The sequence below is a fragment of the Canis aureus genome, chromosome 15 (assembly GCF_053574225.1).
Source record: "Canis aureus isolate CA01 chromosome 15, VMU_Caureus_v.1.0, whole genome shotgun sequence".
Classification (NCBI taxonomy): domain Eukaryota; kingdom Metazoa; phylum Chordata; class Mammalia; order Carnivora; family Canidae; genus Canis; species Canis aureus.
In genome coordinates, this window is record NC_135625.1 from 52,464,157 (window position 1) to 52,481,590 (window position 17,434).

Below are 17,434 nucleotides of genomic sequence, written 5' to 3' on the forward strand. Positions count from 1 at the left end.
AAATAAATAAATCTGGGCAGCCCAGGTGGCTCAGCGGTTTAGTGCCACCAGGAGCCCAGGGTGTGATCCTGGAGACTCGGGATCGAGTCCCACGTCAGGGTCCCTGCATGGAGCCTGCTTCTCCCTCTGCCAGAGTCTCTGCCTCTCTCTCTCTCCTTGTGTCTCCTTGTGTCTCTCATAAACAAACAAATAGGGCAGCCCCAGTGCACAGCGGTTTGGTGCCGCCTGCAGCCTGGGGTGTGATCCTGGAGACCTGGGATCGAGTCCCACATCAGGCTCCCTGCATGGAGCCTGCTTCTCCCTCTGTGTCTCTGCCCCTCTCTCTCTGTGTCTATGAATAAATAAATAAAATCTTAAATAAATAAAATCTTTTAAATATATATATAAATAAATCTTTAAAAATAAATAAATAAAAACCTCGACTGGGGGATGCCTGGTGGCTCAGTTGGTTGGGCATCTGGCTCTTTGGTTTTGGTTCAGGTAGTGAGATTGAGCCCCATGGCAGGCTCCACACTCAGCATGTAGTCTGCTTGAGATTCTTTCTCCCTCTTCCTCACCCTCTTTTCCCACTCATGATCTCTACATACATACATACATACATACATTCATACATATACACATACACACCACTCAATCTGGAGGTAAAAATAATCAAGGATGGAGTATAAGGAAATCTATGATGCAAAAGCTTAAGGGCAAGGGAGACTAGAAAGAATTTAAGAGAGCAGCAGTTCCTGAGGTTTTCCTACATATAACGAAGCTGAGCACCACAGTTGAGCATGGCGCCTGCTCTAGGACAACTTCCACGTTGTTTCTACACCAAGACAATCCAAGACAATCCTATACTTTATAGTGAGCCAAGTTTATTTTTATCTATTTCTTTCTTTTTATCCCCATATCCCACTCATTGCTCCCACAAGCAGCTGTAATGCCTTTAAGGTATAAGTCTGCATTTCCAAGTGTTCTTGTCAAATGTTTTGTGTACATGCATTTTTATTGTACATAAACTGTACTGTCATAAACCTCATTCAATCTCTAACATTTTCCCACTCAGCATTATACGCTGCTCTAAGCCAATGTCCCTAAGTGCTACCCAGTAGAGGTTGGCACACCTATCTTACCTGCCCTGTCTTTCTGCCATCTCCAAAAATCAATATGCAGGTTGTCTCCAGCCCTCAACCACCACACAGGGTCCCATGGATATTCTCATACATGCCCTCTGCTTGTCTGTCCTAGGTTTAAGTAAAAATGCAGGCCAGGTTGTGACTTCAGGCCTCTGTCACTGCTCCAGGTCAGCCACCTCCTACCTTGATGTTCTTGACAAAGGGAGAAAAATATCCAACATGAGGGTTGTTTTTGTTTTTGTTTTTTTGCTAGTAGCAAGTTTTATTCTAGGCAACTGCAAATCATCAAAGGAGACATTCACATATAGGACCCAGGAGCCCAGTCCCATCTCCCCAAACAACAGTGGGGCAGGCATTCAACACTCCTAAGAAGCATTTTTGTGCTTTTTCTCCATCATCTCTGAACAGTCAATCTCAGAACTAATTTGAAAAATGTGTAATCTACACAATCTCAAGAAACAACTGGTGTAATAAGAACAAACTCCAATTCCCACTGGAACAAGTTAGACAACCGTAAGTAACAAAATAGTCTTCTACCTTGGGTGGCTGCAGAAACCAGCAAGGACCATGCTGGAAGAGGATTATGGTGAAAAACCTAGATTCCCAAGCAGCAGCATGCTCTGGGCTCCGTCACAAGACTCTTCATTCCCAGCAGGGATTCTGAGGTCTACCTCTACCACTCTCCTCCTCTTGCTCCTCTAGATTCAGTTAGCCCCTTGTGAGCAAAGACCCCCCCAAAAAGAGGGAGCTCAGCACTCTGCCACCTGATCTCTGACCTTACTAAGTGTGGGTGGGCTAAAAGACCCCCATAAACAAATCCCTCCTAGAGGGTAGGCCCAGTCCCCATGTTAGGAACAACTTCTACAACACTGGAAATTTTTAAAAAACAAGGATCAAGACTTTTTTTTTTTTTTAAATCAACTAAACTCTAATTCCAAAAAAGTTTCCTCAGAACAGGGTAAGCAGTCATTTAAATTATTTCTTCTACTTGTTTTTAACAAAGAGACTACAAAAGAAGAGGAAAGAGAAGGTTAGGTCCCAGAACTCTCCCACACACCACAAACCAGGAGAAACCAGAACTTTCCTGGTTTCTCCACTGGCCCAACCCAACCTCACAGGAAAACCTAAAATGCTGGGACAGGACCTGGAACCAGCCACCAGTCCCTGGAGGGTCAGAGCCCACTGCAGCCCGCCACAAGAATCAGCCACGATGGGAAAACCAGAGCTTTGAAGGTGCCAGAGACGACAAGCTCCACAGCAGGGAGAGATGGCAGGGAGAGGAGTGGCCCTGGACTCCTCCTCTTCCACAGTTTTCAGGAGAGCCTCTGGGCTTGGCCTGGTGCTTGGCCAAGGGAAGGCAATCAAAGCGACTCTTCTCAGGAAAAAGTCCCTGACTCTGCATAGTGTCTCTTTGGGGGGACCAATGCCAGCCCCTTCTGCACCCCCCAGGACCGACGAGGGGCTGGCACCCTTAAAGCAGGCCATTGGGTCTCCCAGGCTCCAGAGCCAGCCCTCCCCGCTCCCGCTGGTGGATCTTCTGGTGCTGCAGAAGGTGCTGCTTCTGGACAAAGCTCTTCTCACACTCTGAGCAGCTGTAGGGCCGTTCTCCCGTGTGGATACGCTGGTGCCGCACTAGATCAGATGGGTGGCTGAAGCTCTTGCCACAGTAACCGCAGATGAGGGAACTCCGGCTTTTCCTCCAAGGGATGTGGCCGGGCAGGGCAACCAGGCTGTTAGGTGAGAACCTCTCCTGGACATAGTGGCCAGCACTAGGCCCCTCCTGCAGGTGGCAGCGCTGGTGGGTTACCAGGCTCACCCTGCAGCTGAAGCTCCTCATGCACACATCACACTGATGAAGCTTTGTCCTCTTGGACTGGGGCTTCAGTTGTGGCCTGGGTCTAAGGCTCTCCTCTGGCTCCGAGGCTGTGTAAGTCCCCCACCCTGAGTGGGTCTGCAGATGCGTAGCTAGCTGCTGCTTATAATGGAAGCTGATCTCGCACTCGGAACATTCATAGGGACCAGAGGTGTCCCTCTTCAGCTTTAGGCCCTGCCCACATTCCTGACCCAGCTGCACCTGCCTACTAGATTTCTGCTTCGGGGGACAGCTCAGAGTTCTGCCACTGCTAGAATCTCTACTGCCCTCAGTGGGATCCTCCAGATTAGTGTCCCCGGAGCTCGAATCCAAGAGGATAGAACCACCCTGACCATCCCAGAGTTCAGCATGCTCTGGGCTCAGGAAAGCCTGCTCTTCAGCAATGCCTGAGAACTCTCCAGGAAGATCCGCAGAGCCTTCCTGAGTGTACTGTATCTCCTGCTTGATCAGAACCCCTTCTGCTGCCGAGAGAAAGACCAACAAAAAAGATCACATTCTAGCACCTTCAGTTTCTTCAGAGCTAAACAAACATCTGTGAATTTCAGAAGGGCTCAAATCAAAGTACCCCAGGATTAAGGGGATCAGGACAATTTGGAGAAGACTGGGTTCTAAGACTTGAAAAACTAAACCTATATTCAGGTAGAGAAATCTGAATAGATTACTTTTCTAGAACAATGTTATAAATGGTAATTCTCTAAGCTTGTTCATAAATTTATACTCCATTCCTGTGAAAAATGACAAAATATACTATAACTAATTTAAGAGTGTTAAAGTAATAAATATGAATTATTAAAAAAAAATCACCACTCTTAAACCTAATATTCATTCATGTACCCAGCCCATTTTCCTGCACATTCCCCCCAAAATAGCTGACTTATAAATGCTCTGCATGCCTCTCACCCAGACAGCTCCACTCCTAATATCTGACCAATCCTATCCTCAACCTCGAGGGTTTTCACTAGAGCTATTATGTGTTCTACTCTGTATAGTAGAGAGGCATGAGGTAGAATATAGTCACAACACTTAACACTTAAGGATTCTCCACAGCAGTAATAACTGAAGACGCACATCTAATTAGATGAACTAACGAAAATTATAAAGAAATCTAAAATAATATCAGATGAGGTTGCTGATAATCAGCATTTGGCAGTTTAGCAGTTGGAAAACTTGTTATATTCAATAAAAAGTATATATATATATTAAAAAAAAAAAAAGAAAGCTCGTTATAGGCTGTAGGGAGAGGGATGGAATATTCTGGATCCACTTACCTGGGTTGACATCACCAGGGCCTTCCTCCTCCAAGTCACCCAGCATCCCTGCACCCAATTCTGCTTCTCCTTCTGGCTGGCCAAGGACCTCTGGGTTGGAATAAGCACAGTGTGAGCCCAGGAGAGAGTAAAAGCTCACTGCACACTGGTCAACTGCCAATGAACACGGTAATCAATGTCAGGGCTGATATTATAAGTTCAAGAGATTAGGGATCCCTGGGTGGCGCAGCGATTTGGTGCCTGCCTTTGGCCCAGGGCGCGATCCTGGAGACCCGGGATCAAATCCCACGTCGGGCTCCCGGTGCATGGAGCCTGCTTCTCCCTCTGCCTGTGTCTCTGCCTCTCTCTCTCTCTCTCTGTGTGACTATCATAAATAAATAAAAATTAAAAAAAAAAAAAAAAGTTCAAAAGATTAAAAGGCCACTGTTCTTCCCACTTTCCCACCAGTGGCAGCTTGGACAACTGGAAAATTATAGCCAGTTCAAAAAACCTATTCAGTCAGCTGCCTTCAGTGCTCCTTCATTAGTCACTGTGGCTCAGGCAGTCAGGCTCCAGAAATCCACTCCCCTTCTCCCCCACCCTGCCCTCACTTGTACACAGTCTCAAGTGCTGCCTCCTTTCAGCATATCAAACTTCATTTAGGCTGACACACTGCAAGGCAAAGCGGGCACCATTATCCCCAGCTGGGACAGACAAGCAAGCAGCCACTAGCAGAGCACAGAACTCAGCCCAGGTCATGCAGTCCCCTCTGACCCATTTGCTCCACACTCTGCTCCAGTTACACTGGCCTTTTTGACACAACTCTATGGACTTCAGTTTGAAAATATTTTGTCAGGGGCGCCTAGGTGGCTCAGTAGGTTGAGCGTCTGACTCTTGGTTTTGGTTCAGGTCATGATCTCAGGGTCATGAGATCAAGCCCCGAGTCAGGCTCTGCACTCAGCTAGGAGTCTGCTTGTCCCTCTCCCTTTGCTCCTCTTTCTGCTCTCTCTCTCTCTCAAATAAATGAATAAAATCTTAAAAAAAAAAAAAAAAAAAAAGGGCAGCCCCGGTGGTGCAGTGGTTTAGCACCGCCTGCAACCTGGGGTTTGATCCTGGGGACCCTGGATTGAGTCCCACATCAGGCTCCCTGCATGGAGCCTGCTTCTCCCTCTGCCTGTGCCTCTGCCTCTCTCTCTCTCTCTCTCTGTGTTTCTATGAATAAATAAATAAAATCTGTAAAAACAAATTTTTTTTTGTCTACCAAAACCTACTTAATAATAGCTAATATTTTATATATAAGAATGTGTTATCTATTAAGCAGCACTTCTAATTAACACAAAATAGACACTGAGCTCACAGGGACTGAATAGAATTCCAGCCAAATGCCAAGAAAAAATTTTGGTTAGCCTATGCTGCCTGGCTCATCTCAGATAACAAAGGATTTCTTTGTCATACAGTTTTAGGTATGAAAAACAGCATGAGGAACCCTGGCCACATTATATCATAATGATGACATCTTCTCTATTAGTAAATATTATCAAGAACTATGTGACCATAGATAAGAAATATAAAATAGTCAACACCAAGACCTTTCCAAAAATCTTTATGGACTCCCATTTCTTTTCTTTTTCCTTTTTCAAATTTTTTATTTAAATTCGAGTTAGTAACATATAGCATAATACTGCTGTTTTTTTTTAGATTTATTTGTTTATTAAGATTTTATTTATTTATTCATGGAAGACAGAGAGAGAGAGAGAGGGAGAGAGGGAGAGAGGCAGAGACACAGGCAGAGGGAGAAGCAGGCTCCATGCAGGGAGCCCAACATGGGTGGTACTAAACCACTCAACCACCCGGGCTGCCCATAATATTGTTTTCAGGAGTAGGATTTAGTGATTCATCACTTACATTTAACACTCAGTATTCAACACAACAAGTGCCCTCCTGGGCAGCCCCAGTGGTTCAGCAGTTTAGCACCCCCTTCAGCCCCGGATCAAGTCCCACGTCAGGCTCCCTGCGTGGAGCCTGCTTCTCCCTCTACCTGTGTCTCTGCCCCTCTCTCTCTATCTCTCATGAATAAATAAATAATTTTTTTAAAAAAGTGTCCTCCTTAATGCCTGTCATACATCTAGCCTAACACGTAACCTATCTCCCTCCATCAACTCTATTTGTTCTCTACTGTTAAGTGTCTCTTATGTTCTCTCTCTCTTTTTTGGAGACTCCCATTTCTCAACCCAGCACGGACCAACAGATGAGCCAAAGCCACCTAGAATTATAGGTGTAGTCCGAGTCACTAGCTACTTGGCCAGGGATGTAAAGATACCTGAAAGAGAATTCCCAGGAGAAAAGTGCTACTTACTCAGAGAGACCAGAGTCTCATAGTTGCTCTTCATCACATTTCTGTAGAGCTCTTTCTGCCAGTCATCCAGATTCTCCCACTCCTGCTCTGAGAAACAGACTCCATCATTTTCAAGTGACCTGGACACCTGAAATCACAAATAGTACACAATGAATGCCTCCAGTCGTAGCCACAAGGGAAAAGCCAGCAATTCAGAATCTTAAATAATAAAGGGCTTGGATCCCCATCTAGTCTGACTCTTAACCCCCAAGGGGACTGACTACCTTTGGAACTTCTCCATTGCTGCCCGGCGGCAGCCGCAACACCCAAAAGTTGCTATTCCTCAGCAGGTTCTCCATGTTCTCCAGCCGCCTCTGCAGCAGCCCGTACTCCTGCAGCAGGGTTCCCAGCACGGCCCACTTGCCCTCCAGCTGGTTCCCAAACTCCATGGCGGTCTTCTCACAGTTTGCCAGCTTCTTCTCGGCCGTCCCCGTCCGCCCCTCCAGGCTCTGTAGCCTGGCAGACTGGGCCTCCATCTTCTTCTCCACAGCTTGGATGGCGGCCACCACAGTCCAGAGAGAGAGCTCTGTAGTCTGCAGGTAAGAGCTTTTCTCTGTCACTTGTGGGGGTGGCGTGGAAGAAGTCAAAGGTGTGGAACGGCGTTTCCTCCTGTGCTGAATGAAGAATCAGACCCAGGGTCAGTCAGTGTCAGTTCCAAATGTAAGGAAAGAAAACAATGGGTCCAAGAGTCATTAGAGCTACCTAGTTTCTACCTTAAAAAAAAAAAAAGGTTTGTCCCACAAAGGTGAAATCATATTACACATAACACCTTATTATCTGCGCTTCACACTTGACATTATTCTATAGTCTCTAAAACCAACAAAGACAATTCCTCAGCAAGACCTACTACAGGGCTCAACTCATTTACCTTTGCACCTGAGCAGCTAGTACAATGGATGACACTGACTAAATCCTTCATAAATGTTTATGTACGTGATTTGATGAAGCCTACTGACATTTTCCTTACGTGGTTCATTTTCATGATCTGTCCCTAACCAGGAAAACCACTACAGCTGAAGCTCAACATTACTAAAGTCAACATATGGGAAGTCTCCCCACAGCCCCTGCTGACCCCATTTATATGCCATACACTTTTTTCAAGGCAGCTGCTCTATCCACAAGGACGGCACTGAGAGGAAATAGCTTTGAAAGAATTGCAGTGGCAAGGACTTAGGGTCTGGAAAAAGAAGGGACAAAATGAACATAAGTAGCACAGAAATGAACATGTAAGCTTGGCCATGACCGACTCTAGTTACTCAACTCAGTTCTTATTGAATATGTGGGTTTAAAGCCTAACTGTGCCCCCTAAAAAAAGACTTAAAAGCTTAATGTAAAAAATAAATATAAATGAAACAAACAGGACATGCGACCTTTGGAGAGGCTCATTTTGTCCCATATTCTGCTTTTCACTTTCAGTGGCTCATCTAGCTTTCTGGAGCCTCCCCCTGCCTTTCTGAGGTCTGGCATTTTCTTGCTTGCTTAGCACTCTGTGCAAACAGGAAGGTGAGTCAAGATCTGAGCACTGAATAATTCCTCTCCTCTTCCACATAGCAAAAGGCTGAAAAGAGGTGCTTTTTGTTTTGAACTACCTATCGAGATGGAAACAATTCAAATGTCCATCGACTGGTGAATCGATAAACTATGTTCCATCCATATGCTTTGTGATGAATTTTGTTGCGCCCCCCCCAAAAAAAGTTGAAGTCTCCACCCCCACTATTTCAGAATGTGATCTGATCTGGAGAGAAGAATCTTTACAGAGGCAATCAAATTAAATTAGGTCATCAGATGGGCTATAATCAAATATGATGTGGTATCCTTATAAAATACGGGAGATCTGGACACAGATGTACACTTAGGGAAAATGATGTAGACACACATAGGAAGAACCATCCCATGACAATGGAGGTAGAGGTCGGAGTTCTGTTGCCACAAGCCAATAAAATGCATGAGGGGCCACCAGAAGCTAAGAGAAAAGCCTGGAACAGATTATCTGTCATGGTAGTCCTCAGAAGGCACCAAGTCTGTGGACACCTTGATTTCAGACTTCCAGACTCCAGAACTGTAAGACAATACACCTCTGTTGTGTAAGCCCCAATTTGCAATACTTTGATAGAGAAGCCTTAAGAGTACTAATACACCATATAATAAAATACCATTATATTATTAACACATTAAAGCTAATCCTACGTTAGTGATAAAAAGGGAACAAACTACTGATAGACCTAACAACATGGATCTCAAAATCATGCTACATCAAAGAAGACACAAAATGCCACTTGACATGACATTCAGGAAAGGCAAGATTCGGATGCCTGGGTGGCTCAGTGGTTGAGCAGCTGCCTTCAGCTCAACCACTGAGTCCCGGGATCAAGTCCCAAATCCTGCTCCCCATGGGGAGCCTGCTTCTCCCTCTGCCTCTGTGTGTCTGTCATGAATAAATAAAATCTTAAAAAAAAAAAAAAAAAAAAAACTTAAAAAAAGGGGGAGGGGGACATACCTGGGTGGCTCAGTGGTTGAGCATCTGCCTTTGACTCAGGGCGTGATCCCAGAGTTCCGGGATCAAGTCCTACATTGGGCTTCCAGCATGAAGCCTGCTTATCCCTCTGCCTATATCTCTGCCTCTCTCTCTCTCTCATGAATAAATAAAATCTCAAAAAAAAAAAAAAAGGAAAGGCAAAACTATAAGGACAGAAATCAGATCAGAGGTTGCTAAGGGCTGGGGTTGGAGCAAGGAGAGTGAATGCAAAGAACACTTTCTGGGATGATGGAAATATTCTCTAATCTGGTAACATGATGATGGCTGCACATTTTTCAAACCTCAATTATATGCCTGAAGACTGAATTTTACTCTATGTACAAAAATGACCTCAATAAGCACAACTTATAAATATAGATACAGAGTATAGATCGAAGAAAATGTTAGCTGCAATGAACGATGCCATAAGCATAACTACAAAAAAAAACATGAGAATAGAAATAGAGGGGATCCCTGGGTGGTGCAGTAGTTTAGCGCCTGCCTTTGGCCCAGGGTGCAATCCTGGAGACCTGGGATCGAATCCTACGTCGGGCTCCCGGTGCATGGGGCCTGCTTCTCCCTCTGCCTATGTCTCTGCCTCTCTCTCTCTCTCTGTGACTATCAAAAATAAATTTAAAAAATTTTTAAAAATTAAAAAAAAAATAGAAATAGAGTATGAAGGGGAAAGAAAAATAATAACCCCAAACAAAACTGCAAACTAAGTAATTATGAGAGCAGAAATGCAGGTGGTTGGGGTACCAGGGTGGCTCAGTTGGTTAAGCATCTGCCTTAGCTCAGATCAAGATCCCAGGGTCCTGCAATTGAGCTTCTTGATGACTGGGGAGACTGCTTCTCTCTCCTCCCTACTCAAACTCTCTCTTGCTATCTCTCTCAAATAGAAGAAATTCAGGTGGTCAAAAAGCAGTCAGGAGTACAAATACAACCAAGGGAAACCACCTTTTACCCACCAGGTTGACACACTTGAAAAAGAGGGTTAAGGAACTACATTTGGAGCTGTCTAGAATATAAAACTGGGTACTTTTTTTTTTAACTGGGCAGTTTTATAACACTCCTAGAAGGAATGAAAAATACTACAAATTTTATGGAAGAAAACCTCAGGGACGCCCAGGTGGCTCAGCAGTTTAGTGTCTACCTTCGGCCCAGGGCATGATCCTGGAGTCCTGAAACGAGTCTCACATCAGGCTCCCTGAGTGGAGTCTGCTTCTCCCTCTGCCTGTGTCTCTGCCTGTCTCTCTCTCTGTGTCACTCATGAATAAGTAAAATCTTAAAAAAAAAAAAAACAAAAAAAAACTAGCAATCCCACTCATGGTATTCTCTTATAAAAGCAAGTGGTATTATTTACTGACATCCATACAAAGATGATTACTGGTAATAGTCTTTGGAATAGTTAAAGCCTGGAAATAATCTAAAGGACTATTCATAAAGGAATGGTTAAATAAACTATGGCACAATCAAAAATGACACTATACTACCTTTTTTTTTTTTTTTTTTTTTTTTTACTATACTACCTTTAAAAATGAGTTAGGCCTATACATATGGTTTGGAAGAGTTTTTAATCATACCCTACTAGCTAAAAATCCAACTTTTAGGGAAATATATTTATTATGATCCCACTTTCCTAAACAGAAAATTTATGAGTATATGTTTGTTTCAGCCCACTGAAAGGTCTAGAAAGATATTCACCAAACTAAATTGTTAATATGACATCCTCAGGGAGAGGAGAGGAATAGATTTTAATCTTTCCTTGTAAACTATTGCTTGACTTCTTCAATAAACATGTATTTTTTCATAATTTATTTTTTACATAAATTCCATTATTTAAGAATATTCCTGATCGCAGTGAAAAATACAAAAAGTGCCTACACTGCCCATGCTTCTGGATTTTCTGGGGCATTTCTGTTTGGGTATTCTATCATACTGTCAGATGAAGTATACAATGGGCCTGCGTCTGAAACCTGTTGCCATTAAGTGTAAGACCGGTCCCTGTACCTAAGGAAACTTCAATCTGCTTGAGTGAAACACAAAACAAATAACATTGTTTTTAAAGATTTTATTTATTTATTCATGAGTAACAGAGAGAAAAGCAAAGACAAAGGCAGAGGGAGAAGCAGGGTCCCTACGGAGCACCTGATGTGGGAATCAATCCCGGGACCCAGGGATCACAACCCAAGCCGAAGACCCAAGTCAAATACAGAAGCTCAACCACTGAGCCACCCAGGAGCCCCAGAACAAGTAACATTCTAAAGTGGCATCTATCTAAGGTTGACTAGATAATATTTAAGAGGTCACCTCCAACTGAGATACCATGACTTTTTTTTTTTAGATTTTATTTATTTATTCATGAGAATACACAGAGAGGAGAGAGAGAGAGGTAGAGACACAGGCAAAGGGAGAGAAGCAGGCTCCATGCAGGGAGCCTAATGTGGGACTGGATCCCGGGTCTCAAGATCACGCTCTGGACTGAAGGTGGCACTAAACCGCTGATCCACAGGGGCTGCCCAATACCATGACTTTTTAATACTGAATAGTTTAAAAAGAAAAACTTAATACATAAGATGTATAAGGTACTGGCAACAAATCTCCAGTAACTACCACTCAGTTATATAAATGTTGCTTCTGAGGTCCTTTGTACGACACCTAAAGTAACTACTATTCTGAATTTAAATTTTCACTAGTAATGGTTTTTTACATTATCACCAATTTTTTCCCCAAAACAATACATGTTCTTTAGCTTTGCCTATCTTAGGACTTTATATAAATGGAATCCAGGGACGCCTGGGTGGCTCAACGGTTTAGCACCTGCCTTTGGCCCAGGGCATGATCCTGGAGTCCCAGGATCGAGTCCCACATCTCTTCCTATGTCTCTGCCTCTCTGTTGTCTCTCATGAATAAATAAAAAATATCTTTAAAAAAAAAAAAGGAGGGATCCCTGGGTAGCTCAGCGGTTTAGCACCGCCTTCAGCCAAGGACATGATCCTGAAGACCCGGGATCAAATCCCACTTCGGGCTCCCTGCATGGAGCCTGCTTCTCCCTCTGCCTCTCTCTCTCTACCCATGTCTGTCATGAATAAATAAATAAAATCTTAAAAAAAAAAAAAAAAAAAAAAGGAATCCTTATTCCACAACTCCTCGAAATATCCTATTGTAGCAGATGGCTGTAATTTTCACTTCATAATATTCCAGTGTGACCATACCATTTACTTTTCCATTCCATTAATGATGTGTCTCCATCTTTGTCTTCACAAACAGAGCCACAGTGAACAAGACTGTACGTGGCTCCTAGTAGCATGGGTAAGTTTCCTGAGGATATAGTCCCAGGAAGGAATTGTTGGCTAATAGGGTATGTACACATCTTGGACTTCAGTAAATAATACCAAATGTTTTCTAAAGTAGCTGTATCAATTTACTCCTGTCAGAAGTATGTTAAGTATTCTGCATGTTCCCCAACTATATCAACACTTGGTACTGTCAGACTAAAATCGTTCCTCCAGTAGGTCTGAAATATGTCATCATGGTTTCCAGCTACACTTTCCTTGATTACAATGACAAAGGTAAGCATCTTTTCAATGTTTATTGTCCATTCAAATTCCTTCAGTGAATTACCTGCTCAAGTCTTCTAACCATTTATCTTTTGGATTATCTGACTTCCTCACTATCTCAGAATTTCTCTGAAAATTCTAGGTACGAATCTTTATCCACTCTATACACACTGTAAACATTTTCTCCTTACTTGTGCATTTTAAAAATTCACCTTATTGGGCAGCCCGGTGGCTCAGCGGTAGACACTCAGCTCAGAGAGAACGAGAGGCAGAGACACAGGCAGAGGGAGAAGCAGGGTCCATGCAGGGAGCCCGATGTGGGACTCAATCCCGGGACTCCAGGATCACACCCTGGGCCGAAGATGGCGCTAAACTGCCGAGCCACCCGGGCTACCCAAGAATCTGCAATTGAAGAAGGGTTTGTCAAGGACAGCTTTTTTTTTTTTTTTTTTTTTTTTTTTTTGTACTCCACTCCATGTCAAATGGAGCAAATAACTGGCAGGGGGCTCTGGAAAACACATGAGGGATCCCAAGCCCTATGGAGATATTCTGTTCAAGAGCCCTACCTAAGGTCCCAGTCAACAGTCAGCATCAACTGCCAGAACACATTTTCATTTCTAACGAGACTCTTACTCTCTTCATTTGGTCTTCATTAATCTTTCTATAATGGCGTACCTTAGAAACATTGCAAATTTAGGGCAGCCAGGTGGCTCAGCGGTTTAGCGCTGCCTTTAGCCCAGGGTGTGATCCTTGAGACCTGGGATCGAGTCCCACATCGAGTTCCCTGCATGGAGCCTGCTTCTCCCTCTCCCTGTGTCTCTGCCTCTCTTTCTGTGTCTCTCATGAATAAATAAATAAAATCTTAAAAAAAAAAAAAATTGCAAATTTAGTTCCAGAATACCACAATAAAGCAAATATTGTAATGAAGTAAAATTTTGGTTTCCCAGTGCATATAAATCTACACCATACTGTAGTTTAAGTAAACAATAGCATTATTTCTAGTAGAACCATGAGAGACTCCTAACTCTGGGAAACAAAGGGTTGCAGAAGGGGAGGAGGGATGGGGGATGGGATAACTGGGTGATGGGCACTAAGGAGGGCACTTGATGGATGAGCATTGGGTGTTAGACTATATGTTGGCAAACTGAATTTAAATAAAATATTTTTGGGAATGCCTGGGTGGCTTAGCGGTTGAGCATCTGCTTTTGGCTCAGGACATGATCCTGGAGTCCCAGGATCAAGTCCCACATCAGGCACCCTGCATGGAGCCTGCTTCTCCCTCTGCCTGTATCTCTGCCTCTGTGTGTGTGTGTGTGTGTGTGTGTGTGTGTCATGAATAAATAAAGAAAATCTTAAAAAAAAATACTGTATTGCAAAAAAAAAAAAAAAAAGGCTAACCGTCACCTGAGTTTTTAGCAAATCATAATTACTGGTCACAGAACAATGTAACAAATACAACAATAATGAAAAACTTTAAAATACTGTAAGAATTACCATTGTGTGACACAAAGTGGGCAAATGCTGTTGGAAAAATGGAAGCTGAGGGATCCCTGAGTGGCTCAGTGGTTTAGTGCCTACCTTTAGCCCAGGGCGTGATCCTGGAGTCCCTAGATCAAGTCCCATGTCGGGCTCCCTGCATGGAGCCTGCTTCTCCCTCTGCCTGTGTCTTTGCCTCTCTCTGTGTGTCTCTCATGAATAAATAAATAAAATCTTAAAAAAAAAAAAGGAAGCTGAGACGTGACACGGTTGCCACAAACCTTCAATTTGTAAGAAAATACAGTATTCTGCATTCAGTATTGAGCACAGCTCAATTGAGGTATGCTATACACTGGTATTATATGTTGACAGATATATGGATAAAAAAATCTGTATCTGTGCTGTCCAACAGCCACTAGAAACATATGGTTACTTAAATCTATATTAATTATAATTGAATTAAATTCAGTTCCTCAGCCACACTACCTACATTTCAAGTGCTTAATAGCCATAATAGCCATGTAGTTCTAGTGACTATTTGAACAGTGCAAAGCAGAATATTTCCATAACCTCAGAAAGTTCTATGGGATGCATTACAGCCTAATTACTTTTTGGCTTGATAAAAACTAAGGTTTTGTTACAGTCTTCTACTATGAGAGTTTTCCTTATAGTTCTTTCAGTTTCGTTTTACATATTTTTAAGCCATGTAATTAGTTGCAAAATATTAAAAATGTCGTATCAAGGTGGTTAACTGAGTCTCACCACTATTAAAAATAGTTAGTAGCCCTCAGCGGTTTGGCCCCTGCCTTCGGCCCAGGGCATGGTCCTGGAGTCCTGGGATCGAGTCCCATGTCAGGCTCCCATCATGGAGCTTGCTTCTCCCTCTGCCTGTGTCTCAGCCTCTCTCTCTCTCTCTGTGTCTCTCATGAATAAATAAATAAAATCTTTAAAAAAAAAAAAATAGTAGCCCTCCAACTCCAGCAATATTTTTTTTAAATTTTTTTTTTAATTTATCTACGATAGTCATACAGAGAGAGAGAGAGACAGAGACACAGGCAGAGGGAGAAGCAGGCTCCATGCACCGGGAGCCCAACGTGGGATTCGATCCCGGATCTCCAGGATCGCGCCCCGGGGCCAAAGGCAGGCGCCAAACCGCTGCGCCACCCAGGGATCCCTCCCCTTCTAACTTGTAAGCTTTCTAGCCAAGACTAGAAAGTCTTTTAGCAAGTATCCCAGTATTACGGGAAGCATACTTATAAAGACCTTCAAACAACTGAATTCTGATCTCCTCTTTTTACATCAACGCTGCGTGTATTTTAATTTGCTTTTGTTTTTAACCTCACGAAAGATTATTAGTTTCCCTCAATGTTCAGATTTACCCATTTCCACAGATCGCCATACGTGCTTGCATTTTCAGACTTTCCATCGGGAATAGTTTCCGTTTACCCGAAGTATATCCCTTACATTTTCCAGCTCCTAGGTGGACCAGTCAGTTAAACCAGTAACCCTTGATTTAGGCTCAGGTCACGATCTCAGGGTCAGGAGCTGGAGCCCCGCTTCCGGCTCCATGGTGGGCGTGGAGCCTACTTAACGTTTTCTCTCTCCCTCTGCCCCTCCCCCTACCCCACCGCTCGCTCTCTCAAAAGACTTTCTGCCCCTCCCCCTCTCGGGCTCTTAAAAAAAAATCTCTCTCCCTCTCCCTCAACGCTCGCGCTCTCTCACTTAAAAAAAAAAAAGTCTCAAAAAAAAAAAAAAAAAAAGTCTCTCCCTCTCCTCCTGCCCCTCCTCCCGCCCTCTCTCACCTCTTTTTTTCTCTCACCTCTTAAAAAAAAAAAAACCCACAACTCTCCCTCTTCCTCTGCCCCTCCCCCAGCTCGTGCGCGCGCGCTCTCTCAAAAAAACAAACAACCCGCACCACACACACACACACACACACACACAAACAAAACACGAAACAAGCCTCGGAGAAGTTTCTCGGCGACGGTGTGTGGCGCCGGCGCTCCGGCCCGAAGGGGAAGGAGCCCGAGAGGGGGAAGACAGAGCTTTGGGCGCGTGAGAGGGGGGCGGCGTTCGTCAGGAGCAGCCGGGGGAGTCCCGAGACCCCCAGCACCACGGGAGTCCGGACCTCGAAGCCCCGCCCTGGCCAGGAGCTCCGCCATCCCGAACGCGGCCGCGACCCGTGCCGGGAGGACCCTTACCCGAGCAGGCGCCGACTCCGCCATGGCTGCCAGTCGCCCCTCAACACCCGAGCCCCGCCTGATACCCCTCTCGCTGCGCGCCGGTCCGCCGGGCACCCCCTACCCCACCTCCAAGCCGCCACCAGTGCCGTGTTGATACAAGGTGCATTGTGGGAGTTCGGCCCTCCCGCGCCAGGAGCGGCTCCAGCGGCTCGTCCTAACCCCGCGGGATTTCGAGACCGCCTCCACGCGGCAGGAGGATGAACAGCAGCTCGGCGCTCGGGCCAGAGGGCTTGGTTCCTCCAAGTCAAGGGCAGATTCAGACTCCAAGGCAAACGCTGGACTTTGTGTGTCTTCTAGGTGCGCAGCGCTCCGCGAGGTGCTCTAAAAGAATAAAAAATGTATAAAAATCAGAGATTGCTCTGAGGGAAGAATAAATTTAGTTGGGGAAAGGAGATGTGGCCCCAAATGGCATGTCGTTTTATTCCACTGGGTCAGCTGTTACTTGGCTTTCTAGAAACTAGAAAGCCACATCAACTTTCCACATCAATAGCGGTGGTCAAGGTTCCCAGACCAACTCACTGTCCTTTGAATTATGGTAATCAGGGCAGCCCGAGTGGCTCAGCGGTTTAATGCTGCCTTCAGCCCGGGGTGTGATCCTGGAGACCTGGGATCCAGTCCCACATCCAGCTCCCTGCATGGAGCCTGCTTCTCCCTCTGCCTGTGTCTCTGCCTCTGTGTGTGTGTGTTTCTCATGAATAAATAAGTAAAAAGAAAAAAAAAAAAAAGTAAAAAGTCTTTAAAAAAAAATCCAAGATAGCCCTGATTTCAAATGTTTAATACAGCCCACATGTTACTGTTGGATGATGAGTTTGGAATTTTGATTTAGAAAGCATGGTTGCATTTCCATTTGATCACCCGATAGAAAACACTACTGCAACCATACTTGCCTAATTTGTACCACATGGTCTCTATAGAGATAGGCAATGAACTTCCACTTTGAATTACAGTTTCAAAGCGCTTCCTCAGAGAACTAAACCCAAGATCAACAGACTGGCTCCTTCTTA

General features: G+C 44.4%; 1 protein-coding gene and 1 long non-coding RNA gene across 16 annotated transcripts in view; one reads left to right on the forward strand and one right to left on the reverse strand.

The window, feature by feature from the left end:
- Positions 1 to 843: 843 nt before the first annotated feature.
- On the reverse strand, positions 844 to 16,733 carry ZNF212 (zinc finger protein 212). 15 transcript variants are annotated; one of them, XM_077849824.1, is made up of 6 exons: positions 16,389 to 16,489; positions 12,927 to 13,116; positions 6,861 to 7,248; positions 6,601 to 6,727; positions 4,266 to 4,418; positions 844 to 3,458 (listed from the first exon to the last, which is right to left on the reverse strand). In XM_077849824.1, the coding sequence occupies exons 3-6, from the start codon at positions 7,113 to 7,115 to the stop codon at positions 2,596 to 2,598; spliced, it is 1,398 nt and encodes a 465-aa protein (XP_077705950.1). In that variant the 5' UTR covers positions 7,116 to 7,248; positions 12,927 to 13,116; positions 16,389 to 16,489; the 3' UTR covers positions 844 to 2,595. The 15 variants fall into 15 exon arrangements, with proteins under 15 accessions (XP_077705950.1, XP_077705946.1, XP_077705949.1 ...); XM_077849820.1 differs by having other exon boundaries at positions 6,861 to 7,253; XM_077849823.1 differs by lacking the exon at positions 12,927 to 13,116 and having other exon boundaries at positions 16,389 to 16,733.
- Positions 4,481 to 17,434, forward strand: part of LOC144284792 (uncharacterized) — a 123,376-nt gene continuing 110,422 nt past the window's right edge. The window contains exon 1 of the long non-coding RNA XR_013353204.1: positions 4,481 to 4,667. This is a non-coding gene — a long non-coding RNA (uncharacterized LOC144284792). The remainder of the gene's footprint in view (positions 4,668 to 17,434) is intronic.

Bases quoted from the DNA above. Each gene is read 5' to 3' on its own strand.
- ZNF212 (XM_077849810.1), bottom strand. From the start codon at position 14,337: ATGGGACTTGATCTAGGGACTCCAGGATCACGCCCTGGGCTAAAG. The intron at 7,254-14,292 runs GTAGGCACTAAA...TTCTTCATTCAG, and splicing joins GATCACGCCCTGGGCTAAAG to CACAGGAGGAAACGCCGTTC. The intron at 3,459-4,265 runs GTAAGTGGATCC...TTCTCTCGGCAG, and splicing joins CCCTGGTGATGTCAACCCAG to CAGAAGGGGTTCTGATCAAG.